At 53.4% G+C, this 18,754-nt stretch overlaps 1 protein-coding gene across 2 annotated transcripts in view; it reads right to left on the bottom strand.

Annotated features, from left to right (window-relative positions):
* Positions 1-2,260: 2,260 nt before the first annotated feature.
* Positions 2,261-18,754, bottom strand: part of NT5C3A (5'-nucleotidase, cytosolic IIIA) — a 28,599-nt gene continuing 12,105 nt past the window's right edge. For both annotated transcript variants that reach the window (XM_031952921.1, XM_031952913.1), the window contains exons 3-10: positions 15,899-15,997; positions 14,995-15,064; positions 14,363-14,409; positions 12,990-13,075; positions 11,547-11,636; positions 6,903-7,065; positions 6,021-6,221; positions 2,261-4,964 (exon numbers count right to left, since the gene is read on the bottom strand). In XM_031952921.1, coding sequence (XP_031808781.1) covers positions 4,863-4,964; positions 6,021-6,221; positions 6,903-7,065; positions 11,547-11,636; positions 12,990-13,075; positions 14,363-14,409; positions 14,995-15,064; positions 15,899-15,997 — 858 coding nt within the window. In that variant the 3' untranslated portion in view covers positions 2,261-4,862. The remainder of the gene's footprint in view (positions 4,965-6,020; positions 6,222-6,902; positions 7,066-11,546; positions 11,637-12,989; positions 13,076-14,362; positions 14,410-14,994; positions 15,065-15,898; positions 15,998-18,754) is intronic.

Raw genomic sequence — 18,754 nt, forward strand, 5'->3', positions numbered from 1 at the left:
TGCCGAGCCCCGAGGACTTGTGGGTCGGGAATGCTTGGGACAACGACAAAAAAAGGGGGGCTCTGAGGGCTACTCGGGGGTCTGCAGGCTCCGCCCCCTCCTGTGTCCCGGGGCGGGGCGGGGGGGGAGGACGCTTGGGGTGACGCCGGAGAGCGCCCGGGCCAGCTTGGGGACCCCGGCTGCCTTCCCGAGCCTCGCCGCGCCCGGCCCCGCGTTCCCGAGAGCTCTGGGCCCCTCCCCCTCCGCCCCTCCCGGCCGCCCCCCCCCCGGATACGCGGCGGCGGCCTCCGAGATCAGCGATGGGCCCTCGACAACCGGGGAAACTGAGGCTCGGAGGGCCCCTGGGCGGCTGAGAAGGGCTTGGGCTCCGCCTTTAGCTCGCCCCGGGCCGCGCAGCTTTGGGGCAGAGCCGCCACCTCCCTTGGGTGCGGCAGGGGGCTGCGGGCGGCCGGGGGACCGGGCACCCCCCCCCCACTTTGCGACGAGGCTCGGATCGAGCCGTTATTAAGCCCCTGCTGTGTGCCGGGCACGGTGCCAAGCCAGTTCCCGGGGTTCCCAGGCTCGGGGAGACCCCGTGAGTCACACGGACACACCCCGGAAAGCCGGGAAGGGACTGGGGGGGTGACGGGGAGCCACCGCGGGGGGCGGGGCCGCGCTCGGCGCGCGGGCATGGAGGGGGGAGACCGCAGGGAGTCCGGGGAGGTCACGCTGGCCCAGAGAGCCCTGGAACAAGCCTCAGGCTAGGGCAGGGCACCCCAAGCCCCTCGAGTGTCCCACAGGATTCTCCCCCATGGGAGAAAAAGCAGCCCTCGGGGGCCCGGCCGGGGGGGGCTGGCGGGGGGGGGGGCGCTTGCCCACCATCCCAGAAGGGCTCCCCGGCCCCGGGCTTATCCTGCGCTCCAGAGTTGCCGGCCCAGGCCGCTTCCCCGAGTCTCCCCAGCACCCTGGCCTCGCGTGGGCAGCGGGGCCCGGGGCTGCCAGTCTGGGCCCCCTCCTCGTTTGGGTGCCGGCTCACCCACAGCCAAACACCGGGAGCTGGGAGGTTCCTGCCTCTGGGACCATCTCGGGGCGGGGGGCGCCCAGGGGCCAGGCCCCTCCTCCGCAGTGCTCCGGCCCCCCACCTGGGAGGGCTGAGAGCGGAGCTGGGATGCAGTGGGACTTTGGGCCTCAGTTTCTCCTTCTGTAAAGTGAGAGGGAGTCGCAGGTTCCTGGCAGTTCTTGTCGCTCCCTGAGAGCAGCGCCCAGCATACAGTAGGTGCTCATTGTTCGTTGAACTAGTGAATGTTCCCAAAGACTGGCTGGGATTTGGGTCAGGACCCCCAAGGAGCTCGGGGCCAGGGCGCCAGCCTCTCCCTGCCTTGGCTGCCCCACTCCGGGGAAGCCGAGGAAGGCTGGGGAGGGGTCTTCAGGAAATGGGGAGGGGAAGGGGTGCCCGGGTGTGCTTGGGGCAGCATGGTGAGAAGGGAGGCGGGCTGTGCCCGGTGCACCGGGATGTCCAGGGGCCGCTCTGCTGGGAGACGGGCACCTTCCTGCCCGCGCTCCCCCTGCCAGCTCTGGCACAGACGGGCACCTTCCTGCCCGCGCTCCCCCTGCCAGCTCTGGCACAGACGGGCACCTTCCTGCCCGCGCTCCCCCTGCCAGCTCTGGCACAGATGGGCACCGTCCTGCCCGCACTCCCCCTGCCAGCTCCGGTTCACCCCCTCCCCTAGATCTCCCCCTGGTGATTTCCCCTGGAGCATCCATTTGGAGGAAGGGCCCAGCATGGCCCGTCCCTTCCAGTTCTGCTCCTGACCCTGCCCTGGGCACCTGGGAGGGCACCCCCTCCCCCTTCTCAGCTCCCAGGTGTGCCATTAGCGCACCAGCCTCCCATGGGCAGGGGCTGCCTTTCCCTCGGCTGCCCTGGGCACGGGGCCTGGCACATGGCGGGCACTGGAGGAAGGCTTGGTGCCCGGGTGCCTTTGTCTGCCCCGGGTCCTGCCATCAAAGAGCCCGAGGCTCCAGGATGTGGGGAGGGTGACCCCGGGCCAGTGTCCGGCCTCTGAGAAAAGTCTCCAAGTAAGATGGAAAACGGGCCTTGGCCAGAGCTCCAGGTGACCCTGGGCCGGGCGCTCCATCTTCTCATCTGTGAAATGGGGGCTTGGACCCGCTGGATCCTTCCAGCTCTGACTCACCCTCATTTTAGGGCAAAACTGCCCAGATTCAGAATGGGGGGGCAAGGTGGGCGGGGGGGGGGGGGGAAGAAGCAGAGACCAGCCAGAGGCACTGACACACATGCCCTTTTTATTCTTTTCCATGAAGCTTCTGCTCATAACCGGGGTCTGTGCTGAGCGGCCCAAGGAACGCCCGTGTGCAAGGCGGGGTGCGGGGTAAAGAGCCCTCATTTGGAGTCGGGGGAAGGGGGGGCTGGGTTTAAATTCTGCCTCGAGGGGAAAGTCCCTTTACTTAATTTGAGAATCATTAAAAATGGGGATAATAAAAGAGCAACTACCAGCCCTGGGGTCGGGGAGGCCCGAGTTCAAATTTCCCCTCAAACATAGCTTCATTCTGCCTCAGTTTCCCCATCTGTAAAATGAGCTGGCGACAGCCTGGCAAACCTTGGCTCGTCCCAGTGGGGCTCAGCGCCGGCTCCTTCCTGGGGCTCCAGGAGCCTCGAGGGTCAAATGAGACCCAGTAAGAATCCTGCAAACTCTGGGACAGGGAGAGGGACTTGGGTTCCGGGCCTGCTTTCTGCCCCTGCAGATACAGACAGCGGCAGATTCAGTGACTTGGAGGAGAGATTCGAATCCAGGTCCTGGGACACGCCCTCCTTGGCCTTGCCCACTCCTGTGCCCAGCGGCCCCGCTGAGCTTCTGTTCCCTTCAGCAGTTTCCCCATCAGTGCGTGAGGCAGGGCCCACAGTTAGTACCATCGAGCCCGTTTTACAGATGAGGCAGCTGAGATTCGGGAGGGGGTGGCCAGCCCTGGGAATGAAGGCTCTGGGGCCCCAGCCCAGGACCTGTAGGAGTCCTCCCTGGGGGCCTGACCCTGATCCTGGGGCCAGGGGCAGGTGATCCCCGGGGCCTCCTCAGCGGCCCTGTGGGCTGGGGGGGGGGAGCAGGGGGGGCTCTGGGATAAAGGAGCAGTCACTCCGTCTCATAGCCCCGGGGCTAGCACACAGTGGGTGCTTAATGTGTGCCCCCAAGGGGGGCAGGCTGGCGCAGTGGGAGGCCAAAGAGGGACCACCTGGGGCCCCTGGAAACGTCTCAGAACAAGGAGGGGAGATTGGGGGCCCGGGGGCGCCTCAGTGCACAAGACCAGCCTCGGCATTTACCAGCTGAGTGTGAGTCCCGTTGGCCTGTTTTCCCAGCTGTAAAATGAGCTGGAGGAGGAGATGGTGGGGGTGGGGTCACGGAGGGTCTCTGAAGGCCACCAGGGCGAGTCTTGTGCCCCAGAGCTGGGACTCCGGGATCCCTGTGCCTTAGTTTCCCGCCCTGTAAGATCCCATGGAGACCAGCCAGGGAGCCCCCGACTGTGATGGGAGGAGGGGGCATCCTGTGACTTTCCAGGGCTGGCCACGGGGGACGGAGCCCCCCCTTACCCAGCTCCGGCTCCGTCTGGTAACGAGCTCTGGCCTTGTGGCCGCTGGTCCGGCCTGACTCCGGTCATAGCTCCGGTCAAATTTCAGAGCCCCAGAAACGTCCGAACCAGCCTTCTCACAGCGGGACTGGGCTACATGTGCCCTGGGGCTTCCCACGGGCAGGGACTTCGGGGGTCGCGGGTCCCCGAGGCTGGTGGGTGGAGGCTGTGCCCCATTCTGGCCTCGGAGGAGGCCCCGGACAGTTCTGCTCCAAACGCCTGGGAGGCCATTCCTCGGGTTGTGCGGTTCGGGCGGGGAAGGCCAAAAACGAGCCCCGAGCGCCCAGAGGGAAAGTCGGGGAGAGTGAATTTCCCCGGGGAGGGGGCAGGAGTGTCCGGCAGCCAGGCCGGGCCGGGTGGACCCAGCATGGGGAGCAACGCCTCCAATGGCGGCTGGACACGGGTGGGAAACGGGCTGGCCAGATTTCACCTTTTCTGCAAGGGACGGACAATGAACCCTCCCCCCCCCAGGGCTGCTCTTCAGGGCCCGGGGCCGCCCTCGGGCAGAACCTGGAGTGACTCAGTCCACACAAGCAGGGGAGGGGCCGGGCCCAAGGTCCCACTCGGGAACACGGCAGGGTCCCCGAGGGCAGAGACACGGGTCACGTGCCCGAGCCTGCCGCCGCTGCCCCCGGCTTCTCCCGGCCTGCCGGGCGCCCGCTCACGTTCGCCGGAACGCCCGCCCAGCACCCGGAGGGGAGCCGTGGCCCCGCCGCTGTGCCGGCCTCAGGAAGGCCCAAGTACGTGCGAGAGAGGCGGCTTCGGGCGCCTCCAGCCCCGGGAATCGGCGCCCGGCAGGGGAGTCAGTGCCCGGGAGGGGAGTCAGCGCCCGGGAGGGGAGTCAGCGCCCGGGAAGCTTCCTGGGAAATCATGATCAGGGAGAATCCGCGTCGGAAGGGGAGGGGAAGGAGGCCGCGGTCGCCACAATTCCGCTTCCTGGCCGGTGAGCGTGAATCCGAGGCCGTGGCAGGGAGTGTGGCGGGAGGTCCCGAGAGGAGTCACAGCATTCCGTGGAACAGTCAGAAGTCCGGTGGCGGGCCGGGCCCAGAGAGGTGGGGCCCCCGGGAGGCCGGGACCCTCAGGGAGGCCGGGACCCTCAGGAACCCAGAGCCCTCGGGGAGGCCGGGGCCCTCAGAGAGTCTGGGATCCTTGGGGACCCAGGGTCCTTGGGGACCCAGAGCCCTCGGGGAGGCCGGGGCCCTCGCAGAGGGTGGGACCCTCGGGGAGCTGGGCCTCCCTCCTGGCCCTCAGAGGATCTTTTGGAGGATGGAGTTGACTAATTCCAGGGATTCTTCTTTCACCAGGACCACGTCGTAAGAGTCCATGTACTTTTCCAAGAGCTCATCCACCTGGGGCCGAGAAAAGAGACGGTCAGCGGCGGGTGGCTGGGCTGCCCGGACCAGGCCGGCCTGGTCATCTCAGAGGGGCCCGCTCGGGACCCTCGGCACCGGGGACTCGGAAAAGCAGGGTTTGAGGCACCGAGGAGCCTCCCCCACGGGGACCAGATAAAGCAGCCCCAGGTCTCCCCACCCCCCCCACGGGCAGTCACCCCCCACAGCTGCCTAGGCCAGGGCTCTTCAGCTGTGCAGTCAGCAGCAGGCCCTCGGGGGCCCTCGGGGTGCCGGGCCCTGTGCGGAAAAGTGGCTGCTGTCCTGGGGGCCCAGCCTCACGGGGAAAGGCAGCAGCCCCCCAAGGTCCTTGGAGAGACCCCGGCAGGAGGCTGGGGGACAAAGGGGCCATTCTGGGCCTGGGGAGGGGGCTCCGGCCGAGGGAGGCTGGAGCTCCCCGGGAGAAAGGGAAGCGGGCAGGCCCATGCCTTAGAAAGTCACTGTGGGCAGCACAGTGGCGGGGGGGGAAGGTCTGTGCAGGGCCCCTGCCGACCTCCTCCCCCCAGCTTCCGGCTCTCTTCTGTGCGCCGTGGGCTCCAGCCACCTGGGCATCACTGGCCATGCCCCGGCACCACAGAGCCTCCCTCCTCCCCTGGGCCTCTGGGCAATGACCGCTTCCCTCACAGCCACTTTCTCCATGAAGCCTTTCCGGGTGTGAGTCCCTGTTCTGCAGTCCCTGGTGGGCGCCCAGGAGGGTGGGGCTTTTGGCCCAGGGCCCGGCGAGCACCTCACGCGCCTGCGCATCGGGCATTCTGCAGGTGAACCTCCTGCAGCGATGCAAGTGGCCCCAGTCTGGGCTCATCAGAGAGCCTGTCCCCCTGCATCCCCCCGAGTTCCCCCATGTCCCCCACACCCCTGTGGCCCCCGCATCCCCCCCAAGTTCCCCCATGTCCCCCACACCCCTGCGGCCCCCACATCCCCCCAAGTTCCCCGTGTCCCCCTGCGCCCCCCCGAGTTTCCTCTCGCCCCCGCGCCCCCTGCACCCCTGGCCTTTCGCTGCCGGCCCCGGGCACTCACGCGGTCATTGAGGTAGCCGATTTTCAGGATGTTGTCCACATTGGCCACGCCATCCGCCATCCTCAGGTCTCCCTGGGAGTCTCCCAGGAGGATGATGTTGCTGTTGTCTTTCAGCTGCTTAAAGTACTGGGTGCTCTTCAGGGCGCCGTCGTGCTTGTTGAACACGTGAATTAATTCTCCCTTAAAGCCTTTAATGATCCCCTAAAAAAGGCAGATGGCATCTGTTAGAGGCTTTCTCTGGGGGGGCTCCCCACCGGCACCTGCCCTGCTCCCCGGGGGCCTTTCTGGGGGGGGGGTCCAGCCCAGGCTCCTCTCGGAAGGAGCAGACCAGCCAACCTGGCTCCATGAGGGCCCGGGGGAGTGGCCGCCCCCCAGGAGCTGCCAGCCTCCCCACGGAAGGAGAGGCCGCCCCTTCCCTTGCAGCAGCATCCGTGAGATTGCCCCCAAATCATCCTCTGAGGTGACAGGGGTCAGAGGCAGACCCGCACATGGACCCCCTACTCCTGGGAGCCCCAAATTGGCCCGGGGAGAAAGGGACGAGGGCAGGGGGTGGGTCGGTTCCACCCCCGGCCCACGACAGTGCTCTCTGGCCCAGTTCACAGCACGTTCTGGGAGGGGGCTAATTGTCCATCCCCCAACTATGGCGGGTTCCAGACCCGAGGAGCGAAGCTTTCTGACACCGTTTGTCAGGAGTTCAGAAACAAAGGCTGAGCCTTTTGTTAACAGAGTAAAAAGCGCAACTTTCCAGGGCCGGCAGCGATGGGAGGCGATTAAGCTTCGCTTGGCCAAAGTCCCGCCGCCCGCTGGGAGTCTGGGCGGACACCGGCTCTCCCAGACCCACTTTCCCCAATGGCCACGGCCGGAGGAACACAATCTACTTACGTTCTCGTCAAAATCCATGAAGTTCGAGACCACTTTGACGTTGTTATGGTAGACCCCGGCCTGGCGGATCACCTCCTCCAGGACGTCCCCCAGGCCGGCCGAAAAGATGAACACGGGGATGTTGTGCTCCTTGAGTTTGTCAAAGAAGTGTCCGTACCCGTCCCTGCAGTGTGGGGCACAGGACCCAGTTTGGGGGATTAACCTTTGTGGGCAGCCTGAGATTGCACCAAGCAGTTTTCACTCACACACACACTCACAATCACACACACTCACAATCACACACACACACACACACTCACACACACACACACACTTTGTCATATCTCCCCCAGGCCGAAGGCCCTTCCACAGAAGCTCACAGAAGGGAAGTGGGTCCCTCGTGGTCCCTCAGCTAGACTGGAACCCAGACCCCGGGCTTTCCTCTGCCTCTGAGAGTGGGGGGAAGGGGCGCGCCGGGCCTCCGGCCCACCTCAGGAATGGGAGCCTGTTTTTTTGGCACCTTCTGGGATTTACATCCATCTTCACCTGCCAAGTGCTGGGCGCAGGAAGGCTGGGCAGGAGCCGCCATGGCCACAAACCCTAGCTGTGCTCGGGGTGCACTGACTGCTGCCCTTGGCAGCCCCTTTGGGGCATCTGGAACTAAGGGAGGGGAGCCCCACAGTCGGATCTCCCAGCAGCTCCTGCCGAGCGCGGGCATCCTGGGGCCTCACCTGGAGCTCAGCTCCGGTCCCCTCCCTCCTTTCTTTTTCTTGTCTCTCTCCTCTCCCATTGTTCTCTTTCCCTCCTGATGCCCCACCTCTTTGCCTCCTTCCTCTCTCCTCTTCTTTCTTTTTTCTCAGTGTCTCTCTTTCCTTCCCTCCTTTCTACTCTCTCCTTTCTCCTCCTCTCTCTTTCCCTCTCTCACCCGTTCCTCTCCATCCTTTCTCTCTGTCCTCCCCTTTTCTCCTCCCTCACATCCCAACAAGCCCGCTGCCTTGTCTGCCCCTCACGTTGTACCCTTTTAAAATGATTTGGTACAAAATCTGTGATCTTATGAACCCCTTAACAGTTTCTCTAGGAACACTGAAAAATATTAGGGATATGGAAGAGAACACTTTTTTTTATTGACAAATGACAAATGTCCATCAGACATTTCACCCCATTGGCCTTTATACTTCAGAGATCTCTAAAAGCCTCCCTGGGTAAAGTCCAGAGCACAGGCCAGGAGAACAGGGACCTCTCCCAGGATCAAACCTCCTTGGAACCTGCAGACCCCAGAGCCAGCTGCATAAAAACAGCCTGAGCTCCGCACAGTGACTCCCCAACCCTGGGGGAGCAGAGCCCAAATAACATAACAAAGTCAAGAAAAAGGCTGGAAAAATGAACAAACAAACAACAACAAAAAGAAGCTGCTCTTAAAATGGTACTATGGTGACAGGGGAGACCAAGACACAAACTCAGAAAAAGACGACAGTATGGAAAGAACTACAACAAAAACCTCAACAACGACAACAACAAAAAGCTTAATCAGACCCAAAACCTAAAATAATTCTTGGAAGAGCAAAAGAAAGACATAAGTGTAGTAGAGAAAAAATTGGGGGGGGGGGGGAATTACAGTGATACAAGCAAAATTATGAAAAAAAAATAAATAACTTGGTAAAAGAGATGTAAAAAGTATTTAAGGAAAGTGACTCTTTAAAAAACGAAACTGACCAAATGATAAAAGAAGTACAAAATTTTACTGAAGAAAAGAACTTGAAATTAGAATTGACAAACTGGAAGCTAATGATTCCATAAGATATTGAGAAACAACAAAACAAGGTCAAAAGAATGAAAAAAATATATAAGAAAATGTAAAATATCTCTTCAAAAAACCCAACTGATTTGGAAAATAGATTGGAGAGGATAATTTAAAAAATACTGGGACTACCAGAAAGACATGATCAAAAAAGAAGCCTTTCAAGAAATTATATTAAAAAACAAAAACAAAAACTGGTCCCACTATTTTAGAGCCAGAGGATAAAATAGAATTTGAAAGAATACAATGACCATTTCTTTTCTTTTTTGTTGTTGTTGGTAATTGGGGTTAAAGTGACTTGCCCACAGTCACACAGTAATCAATGACTATTTCTGGAAAGAGATCCCAAAATGAAAATGCCCAATAATAATCGTAGCCAAATTCTAGAGCTCCCAAGTCAAGGAGAAACATTGCAAGCACCCAAAAAAGAAAAAATTTAAATATTATGGAGTCATAGTCAGGATCACTCAAAATTTTAGACCTTTTACATTTAAAAATATTCCAGAAAGCAATTAAGATTCAATTAAGAATAACTTCCCTAACAAAACAGAATATAATGCTCTGGGGGTAGGGAGAGGGAATGAAAATTTAATGAAATAGGACTATCAAGAATTCCTGATGTAAATACCAGCGCTAAATAGAAAAATCCGATTTTTAAACACCAAATTCAAGGATAAAACAGGTAAACATGAAGGAGAAATCATAAAAGATTCACTAAAGTTAAACTGTTTTTTTTACATTCTGATATTAGAAGATGATATACATAACTCCTAACAATTTTATCATTATTCGGGCAGTTAAAAAGAGTTTATATAGACAAAAGGAAATAAATGTAAGTTATATATTGAAATGTGCTGGAAAAAAAATGAAGAGGTGAGGAAGAGGGGTGCACTGGGAGAAATAGGATGTAGGGATTATCTCATATAAAACAAGCATGAAAGGAAGAGCTTTTATAATAAAGGGGAAAATGAGTAAGGTGGTAGGCAATGCTTGAACCTCATTCTCACTGGAATTGCTTCAGAAAGAAAAGATTTTATATACACACTCAGTTGCATATTGAAATGTAACTTACTCCACAAGGAAATGAGAAAGGGAGAGAGCATGGATTAAGGAAGACAGTGATCAGAAGCAAAATAGGCTTTTGAGGAGGGACAGGATAAAAAGAGAGAAGCAACAGAAAAAAATGTGATAGCGGGAAATACACAGTAATCATAAGGGTGAATATGAATGGGATGACTTCACCCATGAAACAGAAAAGGATAGCAGAATGAATTAGGAACCAGAATTCAACAACATGCTGTTTACAAGAGACACACTTGAAACAGAAAGAAACACACAGAGTAAAAACAAAGGGCTGGAGCTAATATGTTTTAGCTGAAGTAAAAAATGGTGGGGTAGGAATCATGCTCTCAGACAAAGCAAAAATAAAACTAGATCTAATTAAAAGAAATAATCAGGAGAATTATGTCTTGGTAAAAGGTGCAATAGAAAATGAAGTAACATCAAAAACTTTTATAGCAAGTTTTTCTGATAAAAGCCTTCTATAGAGAGAGGAATATACAGGGAACAAAGTCAAATTCATAAAAATAAAAGCCATTACCCAACTGATAAAGAGAATATGAACGGACAATTTTCAGAAGAAATCAAAGCTGTCTATTTGAAAAAAATACTCGAAATCACTAATGATTAGAGAAATGCACAGTATAACAATTCTGAGGTACCACCTTATATCTATCAGATCGGACAAATGGTGGCGAGAAAATAGGTATGATAATGAACTGTTGGAAGAATAATGAACTGGTCCAAAGTTTTGGAGAACAATTTGGAACTAGACCCAAGGGTCTATAACATTATGCATACTAAATAGAGCTTTTCTTAAAATAAGCAGTATTGATCTAAAAAAAAAAAAAAAAAAAAAAAAAAAAAAAAAAAAAAAAAAAAAAAAAAAAAAAAAAGGCAAACATCTGCAATGAGGAGGCCTGTAGAGGGCCCCAGACAATGGGTATAAGGTATCAGACCCTTCAGCCCAGAGGGAACCTGCTGACAGTGTCTGGTTAGGCTCCCCATGTCTCCTACAGGCTTTTGGCCTTCCTGCAAAGTCGGGGGGTGGTGACAACCTGTGTTGTGATTGAGGCAGAGGGAAACCAGATGGCAAACTACTACAATAGTAAGTTGTTCATGGGGTCCCACATGCACAGAGTATACTTAGCACATGCCCAGTATTGTTTTGGTTCCATAAGGGTATGGGGATATAAATAGGGAAAAGAACTTGGAGTAAACGGACTCCATTTTTCCACCATCCTTGGGAGTCCCGCTTCATCACTCCTCACTAAGAAGGAATGTTTTAACCACCCCCACGAGGGGGCTCTAGAAAGCAGGACACGGCAGGGTGAAGCAAGGCTATCTGCCATGACCATTCTTACTCAATACTGGATTAGAAAAGCTAGTTACAGCATAAGAGAAGAAAAAGATATTGAAGGGATTAAAATAGGTAACAAGGAAACAAAAATAACCCCCTTCCCAGATGAAATGATGTATATACTTAGAAAACCCTAGAGAATCAACTAAAAACTATTTGAAACAATGCACTTCAGCAAAGTTGCAGGACATAAACTCAAAAAGATCACTAGCATTTCTACATATTATCAACAAAGCCGAACAACAAGGGATGGAAAAAATTTCATCTAAAATAGCTGTGGATTATGTAAAATTCACCCGGCACCGAGAGCTTCAGTGACCTGCCGGGTACCTCAGCCAGGATGTATTGGAGGGAGACTTGAGCTTGGGTCCTCTGCTTTGGAGGCCGCTCTTTCAGGCCTCCCACACCCTGCCTTCCCAATAGCCCCCTCACCAATGGCAGAACTCACTTGAGCATCACGTCGGATTCTTTCACGACCTCTCCAATCTTACTCTTGGGCAACGCCTGCTCCACCAGCAAAGTGTGCGATTTTGTGTACCTGGGATTGAGGGAAAGGGGGCAGGCGTCAGGCTTGTTCTGTGGACACCCCGCCAGCTCTTCTTTAGGAATCTCCACATAGACTCTGTAGCCTCACACATACCTGTTGGGCCTTTGGGGGGCCTTCCTCAGGCCTGGAGAAGGAGGCCCTGCTTCCTACTAATGAGAACCAGTATCCTTCCTCCCACAGGATTCCACATGGTTCTGTGGAAGTCTCGGAGAGGCCAGAGCTGGGCTCTGAGACACTTAAGACTCACAGCTTATCTTTGAATTTTCTGACGCCAAGCACTTGACCTAACACATCTCCAGAGAGTCTTGGAGAGTCATCCCACCTCTGGGGGGGGGGGGAGGAGCCTCAGAATTTGCTTGGTCCAACCTTGTGCTCTAATGGAAGGGGAAGCTGGAAAGGCAGGTGGCTGGACCTGGCGGCCGTCAGACCCCACGGCCATCATGCGTATGTATTTTAAAGTTTAAATTTCTATAATTCAAAGACTTAGGATTTCTTTGTTTGGAGACCCCTGGGGTACAGTGGAGAGAGTCCTGGCCCGGAGTCAGGGAGAGCTGACTCTAGTCGAGCCTCTGACATCCCTGAACTAGGTGACCGTCATCTCTGTCGCTTCATTGGTCAAGTGAGCAGGGCAAACGCTTGCTTTGGGGACCAAATTTAATATTATGTGCAAAGTACTTTCTAAATCTCAAAGCACTGTCTATTTATTCTAGCTCTCTGAACATACGACAATAATAATAACCATTATTGTTCTGACAGGCATGTTTTTAGGGCATCGAATATATTGAAGCACTACGGTTTAAAATGCCGGTCCACTTCATATCTCGTTAGATGGAGGTCGGTTAGTTTTGCTGCCAAAAGGTGAGACCTTTCGTGAGCAGGTGAACTCCAACTTCTCTCTATCTTGCTTAAACTCAGCTGTTTGCAAGTTATCTCCCCGTGAAACTGGAGATTCTGGAGGGCAGGGATTAACTTGTGCTGCTTTTTATACTCTCAGCGCTTCGCACGGTGTCTGCGACACAGCAGTTAGTTAATAGATATCTTGGACTCGACAAAACGTTTATTCTGCCCCATCTGCATGTACGCTAGAAATTAGGCTACAGTCTGGGTTTGAATCTGGGATTTCACTGGGGGAACTCCTAGCAATTCAGCCAGACAAACCTTCTCTGCCAGTAGAAATGAAACCACAAAAAGTTCCGCAGCAAAAGTCATTGCCCTCCAGGAACTTGGCCTTTATTATTATTTTTAAACAGGGGAAAAGTTCTTGGTTGTAGCTGGAATTTCCTTTCTTTTTGATCCTTAGCTCCTCCCCATATCCCCAGTTCCTCCCCCAGTGTGTCCACTCACCATTCTACCATGTAAGGGTATTTCTCTTCTATAGTAAGGACTGGATCGATTTCAATGGCGTAGTATTTTTCCTTGAGTTGTAACAACTGGAAATGAACCAATAAGTGAATCGGAAAAGGAACCCTAGAATTTTAGGGGTCTCATCATTACTTTATACTAAAGAAAACAACACATAGCAGGCAATCAGACAAAAGTACTTTAAAACACGGAATTGTCAAGGAAAATCAGATTATTGTGTCAGCACAGAGGAGAGCACCTTTCCCAGCAAATCTACCAAATGAAGTGATCTGCCTGCAGGTAAATCAGCTGGTTCATAAACATTTATTAAATGCCTACTATGTGCCAGGCACTGGGCTAAGTGGATCTGAGCTGATCAACATTTCAACATGCTCTAGTGCAAAGCTAGGTTTCTTCCTTCACATCATGATTTTTACTTTAGTGGCTTATTTTAAAAAATTCTATATTTCAAAACTTATAAATTTTATAAAAAGATACATTTAAAATTTACATGTTTTATAAAAATCCATATATTTTAAAGTTATATATTTTATAAAAAATAGGTATTTCAAAGTTATATATTTTATAACTTTATAGAAATTGTATAACTAAAGTTATATATTTTATAAAAATTATGTATTTAAAAAGTCATATATTATATAAAATTATATATTTTAAAGTTATATATTTTATAAAAGTTATGTTTTAAAAATCATATTATATAAAAAGATATATTTTTAAAAGTTACACATTTTATAGAAAGTCATATATTTTTTAAAGTTTAAAAGTTAAAATTTATATAATTAAAAGATTTAGGATTCATTTACAAACACTGAGTTTGGCTCGGACTGAGGTCTTGGGACTAAGTCTATAAGCCACATGCAAATACTAAGAGTAGAGACCTGGGGAGTTTTCTAGATACTTTTAAGGTAGGTCTTCTTACCTTGAGGTGGTAACTTGTTCTTTAATTTTTTTTTTAATTGATAACTTTATTTCAATATAATTAGTTTTCTTGGTAATCCTCCATCTCCACTTTATGCCTTCAAAAGCTGATTTCTGAGAAAGGGCTGATGGGTTTTACCAACTGCCAAAGGGTAGGGCATCCCAAAAAGGTGAAAAGTTCCAAATCACCCAGATTCCATTGGATTTTACACTAATTTGCAGAATGTTTTAGGCACAGATGTCCACAGCTGTGCTTTTCCATTTTTCTCTAAATTTGTCCACTTGATTAAGATGCTCTTTTAACGGGTTTGTTATAGTAAAATGTGCCAAGAACCAAAAAACAGGCTAAATGTATAAGAAATACAAATTACAGAAAAGCATCTACTGAAAGAAACAATCATTTGGGTTGGCGCGATTTTATGGTTAACATTTACCTTCTTTCGACACTCATCCGTAACCAGTTTACAGTTGTCAATGACGTCTAAAAAGAGAAAACCAAATGATTATCCGGTGAATGGCTAATTCTCCTGGCTTTGGGCCTGCTCTCTGACAAAGCCGAAACGCTCAAAGAAATCTTCCTCTTTGGTCCTGTACATAGTCGGGCACTGGGAGCTTCCATTCAGCATTCCAGCTTTGTTCATTGGGAGCTGATTATTTCTATTAGGGAGCTCAGTGGCCTTCAGCACTCATACAATCCAGTATTATTAATCCCACCACATTCTTCCCACTCCCTAGCTTGCTTCTGCCCCTAACGCTTTCTGTGAAAAAGGAGAAATGAACATTATATTTTTCATTTTGGATTTCAGTCAATATGTTTGTATATTTAGTTTCTGGAAAATATAGAGGCAAAGGTCACCTATGGATGCCTCTTTCTGGCCTAACTGTATTTGCAAATGGCCACTAATATAATGAAGGAAAAACAAGAATCTCTTGTAATTATCAAAATATACCAAAAGGAAAGAAAATCATTCACACACCAAACACCCTCCGACACCCGTCATGATTTCCTGGAATAAATTTTTACCTAGTATTGAAAATACTTTGAACCTGTGTACCCCAAACTTACTATGACATGTTGGACATCTTTTTCCATTGTAGGAAAATCTGCTTAATGTCATATCAAAGTCTGTAATTATCTGTAAGAGAAAGGGAATAAGAAAAAGCGTTATCTCCAATAAAAATTCTGGACACAAAGCTTACTGGTTTCTGCCCTGTTCTGATTCCTCCTTTGTTCCCTCCCTCCAGATACAGCTCTTCCCTGTGGAACACAGAAGGTGGCCATCCATCTGTTCTTGGAGGAGGGGAGCATTATTTGGGCACCAGGGCAGCCTCAGTTCCTAGTATTGTCAACAAGAATCGAGAGAACTCAAGGGAGTATTTCAAATGGGAAACTTGCTAAACTCACCTCTCAAAGTACTCAGTGTAGTAATGACAATTTATCTGAATTATTTTTTTTTTTGGGGGGGGAGCAATCTGTCGTGAGAGCTTTGCCTTCTGAAAATAAGAGTCTCTGTATACTAGGAAAAAAGGCAGGACCGTGGCCCTGACGACAAGTCTAATGAGACTTTAGACATTTCGTCAGCAACGTCCCATGAGCACGTCCATGCAAGTCAGGCCCGTGTTTGTCCCCTGCTCGTCTCTATTACAAGAGACTGTCTTTGTTATGAGAACCACCCATATGTGTTTTCACTCAAAGATGGAAAAAACGAATTGAACACCTTTGGATACGTGTTTTTTATGAGCCTGGGAAAGGAAGCGCTAAATGACTGGGCCGGCAACTAGTTAATTTTATACCTCCAAGAGCAAAGATAAACTGGATTAAATGTCTATTAATATTTCACTTTTGTTTCCCTCTGAGGGATTCCAATGAACTCTGGACCAACTGTGGATCTGCCTTCGGAGCTTGAGGAGCTGTTGAAATGGTTCCTGGGTGAGAGCCTCATGGCCCCGCGGCCCGGCCCTTGTCTCACCTGGAGTTTGGAGGCTCCCCCTTTGATCAGACCACAGAGGATCTCTTCCACTTTGGCTGGGTTCTTGATGTGAACGCTGCTTTTCTGGAATTCTGGCATCTGCAGGGGCGGTAAAACAGGCGATTAACAGACAGGACTATGAGCTTCTGGGAAGCTTGTGGCCCCCAGCTGGGGCTCCTTCATCCCCCCTTTCTTGTGATCATGTGGGTGGCCATCCACCCGGGGAACACCAAGTGGATGAAGAGTGAGCAGGGAGAGCCAGAGCTTGTCCAGCAGCATGAGGAGGAATGCCGTCCATGCCCGTGTGGCCAGGCGCACACCTATCCCCAGCTTGGGGTTCTCCCTTCACCCCTCTCTTGCTCTCTTAGCTGCCATTTTGTCCTCCTCCCCACGCTCTCTCTGGTCTGTATCTTGGGCTCCTCACGCGCCTTTGGGGACACACACGGCTCCTCTCCCCCCGAGTTTTCTGCCCGTGCTTCCCCTTCCACACCAAAGGCCAAAGGCCCTCCCAACCATGTCTCCCCGCCTTTATCACTAGAGGCCTTTCTTCCTGCTGGGCCAGGCCGGGTTGCTGAGCTTCCTTCCTGGGCCCCCCTCTGACCCTGGAGCTGCTCCTTCCCCCGGCTCTGGGCTGGCTTTCCCTGCAGCACTGGGGCCATCCGTTTATCCTTCTAAAATGCAGCTGCGTCTCTCCCCTTGCCGGCCCATCACCGGCCTGGGAGGGAGGGCCCCCCTGCTGGGGCTCCCCCACTTCTGCCGGGGCTCCCCTGCTTCTGCTTCCACCCCCCTGGCCCTCCTGCTGATCAGAGGCAGGGGCAGAAGGCCCGGGGCCCTGAGTGCGAATCAGAGCGAGCTGCCCCTCACTCAGCCGGCAACACGTGTGTCTGTGTATGTGTGTCTGTGTATATACGTGTATGTATGTGTTTGCATGTGTGAGGCTGTGTCTGTGTCTGACCCAGGCGCCCCCCGGAGGCAGGCTCGCCCCCCTGCCCCCAGCCCGCTGCCTGCCAGCCTCAGTCTCCCCACGGCCCAGGTACAGAAGGGGGCACACGGGTGTTGGGAGATGGGAGCAGAACAGACAGCGGCCTGGGGCAGCAGCAGGAGGAGGGGGAGAGCCGCATTGCTGACCCTGCTCCCAGCTTATTAAGGCCATTTCCGGAGTCTGCAAGACTCTGGGGACCCACACTCTGATCACCCCGGATCGCTGAGAGGAAGAAGCAGGGAGGAAAAAGTCCCGGAAGTCCGTTCTGGCTTCCGGGGGCAGTGGGGAGGGGGCCATTCACCTGCCTGCTCCAAGCCGAGTCCACCTGGTCCCCTGCTGGGCACAGACTGAGCCCGGGGACTGGGTGCCCTGGGAGGGCAAATGGCCCAACCCCGGGAGCTGGGGGCTGCCCCCTGAGGCCACAGCGGCCCCCCTGACAGCTGCCTGGCCTCGGCTGGATGCAGGACAATTAGGGGGGACTAGGGCAGGAGGCAGCAGAAGGGGGGCTGCACCCCCTCTAGGCTGGGAGCCGTCCTCGCAGGAGCTTCCTCAAAAAGCAAGGAGCCAGTTCCTCGTCCTGCAGCCGGCATGGCGGGCATCAGTGACGGGCAGTGCCCTGGGCGCTGGCTGGGTACAGAATCTAGTCAAGAAGCCGTGCGCTGTGTCATCGGGAGGCGGCCCCTCTGGGGGGGGCTGTCAGCACTTGGAAGGGGGCACTCAGGCTGGGGACCGGAAACCAACGCCCACCTGGGATCCCCCGAGGACTCGGCCCAGCCCTTAGGAGAGTCACTTTACTATCATTGCGGTTATAAATCCCAGGCAAAGAGCCCAGCCCGCCCGGTGACGCTGAACCACAGCACCAACTTCCAAACTCTACAACACGTTTTACCTCACCTGAGGGCAGAAGGAAACTGGTGGAGGGCATGGGCAAAGAGCAGTGGGAGGTGGAGGGGCTGGGCAAAGGGAAGAAAGCCACCCACCGGAGGCCTGGCCTTGGACTCCAGCGCTGGCCCTGGAGCCCAGACTGCAGCCTAGTGCTGGTCGCTAGAACCTGGACCATATCTCAGCGCTGGCCCCTAGAGCCAGGGCCATACTGGACAAGACCCATAGCTTCCCTGAGCCTCAGTTTCTCCTCTGAACAGAACTTTAAAGTCTCCTTCTGGCTCAGTCTGGGTCTCAGGAGGAGGCGGCCATCCTCATGGAAGCAGGGAGGGGCTGCGGAGCCCAGAGTCAGGAAGCTGGGCTCAAGTGCGGCCTCCCACACCTGCAGCGTGTCCCGGGGGGTCCCTTAGCCCTGCCTTGGACCCTGAGCTGGGGGTGCTGGAAGCCCCCTCTCCCAGGGTTGCTGGGAGGTACAATGAGACTCGCAATGTGAGCGCTCTGAAAGCTGTAAAAGCCTGGCAGAAATGCTAAATTCGCTCATTCTCTGATTATTGCCACCCTTTGGGGGCAGCAGGATGCTGGCCGTCAGACACTGACCCTCACAGGACCGCCCCGTCTCCCCTGCCTCTGTCAAAGTGGCACTTCCCAGGCCCCCGGAGCAGAGCAAGGAGGATTCTGGGAAGTTTGTCCCGGAGGCTCCCATTGGGAAAGCAGCCAAGGAGAGGGAGAGTCCGAGCTGTGAGCCGGGCTGTGCCCAAGGGCACTGGCGCTTTCCCAGGGCGCACACCAGCTCATGTGCTCACGGAACCGGGCAAAGCCACGGGAGGAACAACGTCGTTCTCCATACTTGCCCAGCACTTCAAGGGAAGTTTTCAAAAAGTTTTCCATTTTACTTTTAAGAAAAAGTAATTAAATTTTTTTTTTATCACTTTTGGAATAAATGAATAAAGGTGATAAATTTGGAGTCACAGAACCCAAGTTCAAATCCCACC

This window comes from Sarcophilus harrisii, chromosome 1 (assembly GCF_902635505.1).
Source record: "Sarcophilus harrisii chromosome 1, mSarHar1.11, whole genome shotgun sequence".
NCBI classification, from domain to species: Eukaryota; Metazoa; Chordata; class Mammalia; order Dasyuromorphia; family Dasyuridae; genus Sarcophilus; species Sarcophilus harrisii.